The sequence below is a fragment of the Hippocampus comes genome, unplaced genomic scaffold (genome assembly GCF_001891065.2).
Source record: "Hippocampus comes isolate QL1 unplaced genomic scaffold, H_comes_QL1_v1.1 scaffold50, whole genome shotgun sequence".
In the NCBI taxonomy this organism is placed as follows: domain Eukaryota; kingdom Metazoa; phylum Chordata; class Actinopteri; order Syngnathiformes; family Syngnathidae; genus Hippocampus; species Hippocampus comes.
Genome location: NW_017805122.1, coordinates 1,604,365 through 1,612,781, shown reverse-complemented (window position 1 = coordinate 1,612,781; position 8,417 = coordinate 1,604,365). Strand labels below are relative to the sequence as shown.

The window sequence follows — 8,417 nt, the reverse complement described above, 5'->3', positions numbered from 1 at the left end:
CGGGCGGCGCCGAGGGCGCCGACGCGGCGCCGTCTTGCTTGCGGGTGACAAGAGGCGACGGGCAAGGGGAGGGCACGGCGGCCGCGTGCCGCTTGTCGATTTCCCCTTTGCTGCCGCCGCCGCCGACGACCGCCTTCTTGGGATTGGCGCTGTTGAGGACGGCCTCGGCGAGCCTCTTGACCGCCCTGCTTTCCAGTTTCGGCATGATTTTCGCCAGGTAGGGCGACGACTTCTTGTGCACCACCGTCACGTGGCGCAGGACGTCGCGCTTGCGCCGCGACTCGTAGCGGCACAGCGGGCAGCGGTAGAACTTGATGAAGATGTCGTTGCCGTCCATGTGCAGCTCGATGTGCTTGGACAGGTTCTGACGCGAGCTGAACTGGCGTTTGCACAGCTTGCAGAAGAGCTGCTTGAAGTCGAAGCCCACCGACAGTTTGCTTTTGGCCGCCTGACCCCCGGTCAAGGTGGCGGCGGCCGCCGCCTTCGGGCTCCACGGGGTCTCCTCCTCCTTCACTTTCAGGGCGGCGGGGACCGCGGGGGCGCTTTTTGTTGAGCCGGTGCTGTGAGCGGGAGACGCGGGCGGGCTTTGGTCCATGTCCTCCTCTTGCTCGTCTTCTGAATGTTCAAGCGCTTCCTGTTTGACTTGGATGTTGTTGCTAGGCAACACTCTGCCGCTACTGCCGCCGCCGCTGCTGTTGTTGGTCGCATGTGCAGTTTGCGTTGTCGAGGCTGAGGTGGTCCCCAACCGGTTGCTTTTGATGCTGTAAATCTTGTGGACAATCCGCATGTGTCTCTTCAACATCAGCTGAGAGACCGACACAAAGTATTAGATCAGCACAAGTTTGACACGATCATATTTCCTTGGCGTGAAATGCTAAAAAGGCTTCGAACCTGTGAGCTGTAGTTCCTCTTGCACAGCGTGCAGCGGCTCGCCGGCTGCGCAGAGGTGCGAGGTTGACCCGGAGGCTTGGCGCGGTTCTGGTTCGGGAGCGCCGCTTTGGCGGTGACGGGGCCCGGCTTTGAGTTGCCGCTTCGCGGCGGCGAGGCGGCGCCGCCCTTCCTGGGAGGGGTGGACTCCAGAGACAGCGGTTGGCCGGGCCGCGAGGCGATGGCGGGGGTGATGGCGTCCCGCCGCAGGCCGCGGTGCACCTCGTCAAAGTGGCGGCGGACGTTGGTTTTGGTGGCGAACACTTTGAGGCACACGGGGCACGACTTGCCGGGGGGTGTGCTCAGAGATTGGGGCCGACCTTCACAATAAAAAATAAATAAATTTAAACTTGTAAATGTGCTTTGGATGGCAAAATGTATTCACAAATATTCCCTCGTGTAACAATTCTACATCCGACAAACGCGACAAAACTAGTTGCACACTATGTAGTCGTAGTAGTATTTAGTAGTGTGTGTGCATGCCTGCATGTATACTGTAAATTAAAATCCTCTGTATCGTCTTTTCTCTTTTTTGCGACGTTCTTTGACAAATCGACTTTTCTCATCCCATTCCCATTTTTAAAAAATGCAGTTGTCGTATTTTATCCCGCTCACTGAATCCGAGCGTTAGTGTGTGTGCATGCCTGCATGTATACTGTAAATTAAAATCCTCTGTATCGTCTTTTCTCTTTTTTGCGACGTTCTTTGACAAATCGACTTTTCTCATCCCGTTCCCATTTTTTAAAAAATGCAGTTGTCGTATTTTAACAAAATGGCCGCATCCCGGTCACTGAATCCGAGCGCGACTCACCTTTCACCATAGACAGCAGGCTGGTCGGGACCGTCCGCGTGTCCGTGAATTTACGGAGCTCCTCCAGTTTGGTCTTGTGCATTTTGCGGCAGTGCCGTCGGATGCTGCGGCGCGAGTTGAAGTCCTGGCCGCAGAGACAGCACGAGATCGTGACGTCCTCCACCTGGACGGCCGAGAAGTTGACCATCGCGTGTGAACGGACCGTCGCCTGGCCTTCATGCGCGTTGGATGTGCGCCGCCTACCCCACTCGTGGATCCCTCGTCCTCGGGTTGCGGCGCTTCTTCTTTGGCCTCCTCCTCTTCCGCGTCCCACTTTTTCCGGCCCTGGCTGTGCGTTGGGCTCTCTGGGCCACGGGGCTGGGCGGTCTGGTTGTTTTCAGTCTCGCCCGTTTCCCCTTCCCATGCGACCGGACTCTCCCTGGCGCTGGGGGGTGGGAGGGGACGGATGCCAAACGCGCTGAGCGTGGTGAGGAAAACGACGGGTCACTCGGCGCGCCGCCAACGGTACCTGGGCGCTCGCGACGGATAGCGAGCCAATTCCTCCTCGGTGGTGAGGTACTGGTACATGGCCTTGCTGGTGGTCTGGATGGGCTCAAGTCGTACCACGTAGTCCTGTCGGTCCGCTCGGTGGTAGATGATGTCGGTCAAATCCTGAAAGGCCACGCTCTGTCGGTCATCGCCTGGAGATGAGAAAGGGAGGATTGTTTGCTGGCGTTGAGAAAAATGTGACCCGATCGCATGATAAACTGTCCACTGGAGTCGCCGCCGACTCCTGACAGGAGCGAAGAGTGAGCACTCACAGTCATACTCGGGCAAACGTGACAGGCAGTAGTACTCTTTGTGCGTGATGAGGTTGGGCAGGCCTCGGAAGAGACTTCGACACACCTTGCACTCAAAGATGGTGTCCACCTCCCTCAGCAGCATGTGCCGAAGCTGGCTGGTGCCTGCCAGCGCAAAAGCAGCAGTCGACACGAATCACTCCTTAAGGACGATATAGGGCCCACTGAAGGATGTCGGCCATTTTGTCATTGACTCAGGAGTGAGCTTTATAGTCCCAACATTCAAAAAAAAAATTAAAAATCCAGATCGTGTTGCGTCTTGAGGTTAGCGCTGAACAATTTATCAAATTCAAATCAACATCCCAGTGGAGTCGGATGCAATTTTCGCAAAACGCAAAGGCAGCAATTAAGGGAGATGGGACAAAAAAAAAATCATCAAACTGTGGCTGAAAAAAGTGCATATCTTTTTTTTTAATGAAGCATGAAAGGTTGAAGTGATAAAGCCACACACTCGATTGCATGATTGGGTCGATGACGCTTCAGACTCCGAGCCAAAGCGTTCAATAATTGAACAACTCTAATTGAAGTAAATAATCTGTCATATTAGTTCAGAATTAATTGGACTTTATTTTAGTACAAAATTCATCTAGAATGCCAAAACATTTGTGGATAATACAACAGCTCTGGCTTCTTGTAATATATTAATTTATGGCTTTTGGCTTGTTTAAAAAAAATAAAAAAATAAAAAAATAATAATAACAGTACACGGGAAGCGGATCTTGAAAAAAAAAACATATCACATAAATATTGAAGAAAAAAAAAATGAATGCGATTATTTTGAAATGGTTCAACCCTGCTTGAGATACAAGTGGCCTGACTTAAGACCTGATTTGAGCCATATAATATCGAAATACTCACTGGCATGTATTCCTTATCCCCTGCAAAGAGCGAGTCATATTTCTGCGGCTCATATTTCCCGTTTATGTCACGATTTTTTTTTTTAAAATCACAAACTGCTATTGTTCTTCCGCTCGATATTGATTAGGAAGTAAATAAATTAAAATTTTGACCTTTGAGTTGCGGGGTATGAATGACAGGGTGTGTTCCGAACCTGAACGAAAGCATTCAATGATCTGGTGAATCCCCGATTTGGAGGTGTGCAGGGGCTGCTGGAGCACGGGAGGGTCTCCGGGCTCCACGCAGTGACCTTGAAGGAGGCAAAGAACGGCGAGCTTTGTTCCTTTGAATTTGGTGCATCCGTCATTTGGGAAGGTTTGGGCGATTGTTACCTGCGTGGTGAGTGCCAGCGGCGGTCTGGTGCAGCCAGTCCTCGGTCTGGCAGCTCTGGTCCCCGGTGTCGGGGCCGGAGACCTTATCGGGCTCTGGGAGCAGAGGGGGGATGGGCCGCCACAGCGGCTTAGCTTGGGCGGAGCAGTCGCCCTTTGCCTGAACGTCCACTGGGGATTCTGGGGGCTTTTTAGCCGCTTCTTCGGTGGGCGCGGGAGTGCACGGCTGGTCAGAGACGCGGTGTGGACTTTGCTCCGCATCTGGTTGAGGCGACTAAACCAACCAGGGGAATTAAAATGACAGGTTTAGAATCACAAACACCTGTGCTAATTTTGGTCGCTTGTTTATTTGTGTTTTGCAATACATGTAAGCTAGCAGACTGTCAGATTAATTTTTTTTTTTTGGGCGGGGGGCTTGGTTGAACATTTTGTCATTATTATGCAACGTTTAATTGTCTTATGTTTACTTTCTCTCTGCTGCATTGCGTTTGTCGAGTGAAGATGTACATGGACACCTACGCTAAATGTGCTAACCCGTGTTAGCCATCGCGGACCGTCGCACTTTACTTCCGAATCATAACTTGCCACATTTCATTGGCTGTGTTCTCTGTACAATGGGTTCAATTGAATATTCTCATCTCCAGCTCTTTGTGTTCTCAAATGAATTGCGCGTGTGGAATGTCATCGATCATTAGCATCCAGGGGCTAAGTTAGCCTCATGACATATACACACACACACCCCAGTAGATTAGTGACTGCAGGCCAATCAATGAGCGCGCGCTTGTGTCCGAAATCGGCTGCTCCAACTGATCTTTTCTCCACATCTCCCCACCAATTTATCCTCATCTTCCTTCCCTCACTGCCCCTCATCTATCTCCCTCACTCGGAGCAAGTCCCCGCTGCCCTTGAAAGGGGATAAATGACTCCCACAAAGTGGCACCTTGCACAACATCAGCGCGGCGCAAAGTGGGCCACCTGGACTCTTCACTGAACCGTCGGGGGTACGGCAAATAACTCACGTGGTGGGCAATTAAATCTATACAAGAACAAGGGGATTTTCTATGGAGCTTTTGCTGGCTTTAGTCATGTTTTTTTTTTTTTTCTGTACCTCTTGGCGGACAACGTGAGAGCTCTTCCTCCCGGATGACTTGGTCTTCACCATGGTGCCGAGACGCCACGTACACTGCCTGCGCCTTCACCTGAAACATGAGATATTACACATTAGGTAAGTGGGGGTGTGGGGGTGAACAACAGCAGAGATGAAAATTAAGTCACTGATGGTGTCGTGGTACCTGACTTGTGTGCGGGCAGCGAGGGATTCGCTCCCACCCAGTGACTGTTGTGGACGGCTGCTCGTCTCTGTATGTGCCCCGTGACAGACCGGCAACCGGTACAGGATGTGGTCCGCCTTCCACCCGAAGTCAGCAGGAATAGGCTCCAGCAACCGCCCCCTCCGTGACCCTGTTCAGGATAAGCGGTGTTAAAAATGGGACGGATGGATGAAAATGTAGTTGAGGACCTGTTGGAATGGTATAATGTTGATCACGATTATGTTTTTCTTGAAATGTGAGTGTTTGTCATAATGTTTGCAAAAAGCAGCACTAAAACATGGATAAAAATGACAACTCGGGTTCAGATTTTAACGCGGAGCTTCTTCACGAGCAGAACCCTGCGTGTGAAAATGTTCCGATGTCTCCCTCTAGTGGAGGTATGATGTTACCGTACTCCTTTAGGAGTAAACTAAACGATACTGAATACGCACGTTTAAAACGGCATTCAACATTGTGCATCTCCAATATCATGACCACGAGTTATAAACTTAATGGTTAAAAAAAACGTGCTGATCGCCCCCCCCCCCCCCCGCCCCAATCCACCATCTGTGTGTGCGCGTCACCGTTAATTATAACATTAAAAATGATGAATTGGCAAGACGAAGGTGGCTAACACCTGCGTGATTATCGGGTGTTTTTTTTTTTTTTTGGTGATTACTTAACTGAGCGCTAAAAGATCAGCACAGTGTACATGCTTATACTATAAATCAAACAGAAAAACAAAATTAATCTGCTTGAATAAACAGTCGTCGTCGGCCATGTTTATAGTTGTAGTTCACACAAAAGCCCAACAGAGGGAGACAAAGCTGGCATGGAAATGTTTTGTTTTGCCCCCAAATGTACAAACTTTGGTGGTTTCGTTGCGACTCCAACAGGCAGGACACCTGTTACCCGGCAAGAGAATAAGGAGACTGGCGAACTGTGCCACACTTCTTTTTTTCCTCGTTTGCTAAAAATAGCTCAAACAAAGGATGACATCATTGAAGTAACTCAGCAGTATTAGAAAACCCAACTTAAATCCACAGCTACACGACGTGGATTCAGTTCAATGTGTGAGGACCCTCCGCTCTCGCAGTGTTAGAACTGTGCTACACAAAATGATTTTAGGAAAATTAGATGAAAGATAGAATGATATTTACATGGTATGAGAGAAACAAGTCATCATTCTTAGGATTCCATGAGGATGGTTGACTGATGTTGGTGAACCTAAGCAATATTTTTACGGAATTTAAAAAAAATAAAATAAATTGCAAACTTTTTGGTTCACAACCCGAGCTTCAACCTCAATTGCTCGACTTTTCGCTCTTCAGTGGAGCAGGGGACGACGTTCAACTGACATACAAAGCCAACTTGTCGCACGCAGCTGTCCCGGTGCCAATCCGCTAAATAACTAAGCTAAAAAAAAAATAAAAAAATTCAACGCACTTCCAAGGCATTCGACCATACGTCTCCAGTGTCGGCAAACCGTCTCAAAAATCCATCCCCAAGTCTTGCGAGTTTACATAATTGATGAGCAAATACGTGATGCTGCATCCTCTGTGATAATCCACAGCGTGGTTTAGGAAGGCGAGCGAGACACAAACGCCAAGAGACAGAGCGCAAACGGTCAGGGACTCGAGGAGTGATCTGTCGGTGCACCCCGGGGGGAAGGAAGCATCCAGACAGGACTTCCTCTAATGAAGCGGCGCCACACTCTGGAACCAATCATATTACAGGATCGTGGGAAGGACGACGTGGCGCTCTAAAAGATTGTCATATGAACAGTTTTTTTCTAGTGTAATACTTGTTCCTTGCTTGTTTTAAGAGGACATCCGGCGGTCAATTTACGGTGGTTGAGCACCCCCAAAAACGGGCGCGAAACGCCTGCAGCGTTGGATTTAGCCTCAGTTTACAAAACGGAATGTCAGTTTATTCGACCGACACAGCTTCAAATCGCCGAAGAAAAGATGCAATCGGTCTACATCTCGCACATGCTCCGTTTATCTCTCATCTGTTTATACTCGCTCCGCAACAACAGTTGATATACAACCTGTCAACACCGCCTGATAACCAACAGGCACACCTCTCATTTTCATTAAAAGCAAAGACAAATGGGAGTGGGGTGGGGGGGGGGGGAGATAAAGTAGTAAATACATTTGCATTATTCTCCACTTGTTGGCATATTTGCATCATGTTCTTAGTCTGACCATGGTGGTCACTAAAATTTTTTTATTCTCTTTTTTTTTTTTGTAAATTTTTCTTACCATGAATGCAATTCATAGCGTGGAGGAAAAAAATATGTAAGATTTGAAAGGTGAAGCAAAACAAACAAGCGAGATCATATGGTTGCTACAAATCCTCCAAGAACTAATAATAAAATGAACTGCGATCATTTCATGACACAGACTTGTCACCAATTCAAGTGATTAAGCCCCAAACAAAGTTGAGTTGCTCGAGAAAGCTTTAACTGTTGCGTCGTTATTTTTGTCACTTTTTTTTTTTATCATGACATATTCCAATTTTTTTCGCGCCGTTTTTAGATCACAAAAAAAAATAAAAAAAAATGGTAGTTTTCCAGTGGGTGTGTAGACTTTTTAGATTGTCTGCATCTTTTTTTTTGAGTGCACTTCCTACTTGAAGTGGTTGAGAAGTTCAGGGCGGGTTGGTTGTTTGGAAGCCAAGGCAAACCGTGAGCGGGTTGAAATACGCGAGAGGTAACGCGCGTCACTGTGGAAGCAGACAAACCCCCCCGGGACGCCCCCCCCCCCCCCCACACACACACACACACCACCAGCACCCCTTGCCAGCGCATTCCCCGGCGCGTTTCCCCGCGTCCATCTCTTTTGGTGGGCCTAAAAGATCCACGCGTGACCAGCCCACGCCGCGAATGCTGGAAACTCGTCTTCGACGGAGGAGCCGTGTGCCCCCCGCTTTCGATCTCTCTTTTCCGGCTTGACGATACTTCCGAAGCCGGAGCGCCGCAGAGTGTCACCGGTCGGGTGATTTGTGCGAAAGCCGCTCCGGGCGCGGTGCATACGCCGAGGCCGTGACGCAAAACACAACCGGGCGATTTTTTTTTTTTTTTTTAAATGACATCCCGTGTCGTGGTCGCGCGTCGACCCGCGTTGATCGGATCACCGGACGCTTTTGAGACGCATTACTCTTCTTCAACTCAAGGCACATATAAACAAGTGATGTGCAAATGTCGCGATAGATCGTGGGCTTGCGTCGCGGAGAACATGCAAAGTGAGTCGAGTGGCCTCGCCGTGGTGGCCGCTAGGACGCATGCACTGCCTGATCCGAC

At 49.4% G+C, this 8,417-nt stretch overlaps 1 protein-coding gene across 1 annotated transcript in view; it reads right to left on the bottom strand.

The window, feature by feature from the left end:
• The window catches only part of znf800b (zinc finger protein 800b), an 11,217-nt gene that overhangs the window by 1,130 nt on the left and 1,670 nt on the right, over positions 1–8,417 (bottom strand). Inside the window, 10 exon segments of the mRNA XM_019866130.1 lie at positions 2–805; positions 892–1,247; positions 1,739–1,901; positions 1,982–2,162; positions 2,247–2,418; positions 2,539–2,682; positions 3,629–3,724; positions 3,807–4,077; positions 4,912–5,002; positions 5,096–5,264. Coding sequence (XP_019721689.1) covers positions 2–805; positions 892–1,247; positions 1,739–1,901; positions 1,982–2,162; positions 2,247–2,418; positions 2,539–2,682; positions 3,629–3,724; positions 3,807–4,077; positions 4,912–4,965 — 2,241 coding nt within the window. The 5' untranslated portion in view covers positions 4,966–5,002; positions 5,096–5,264.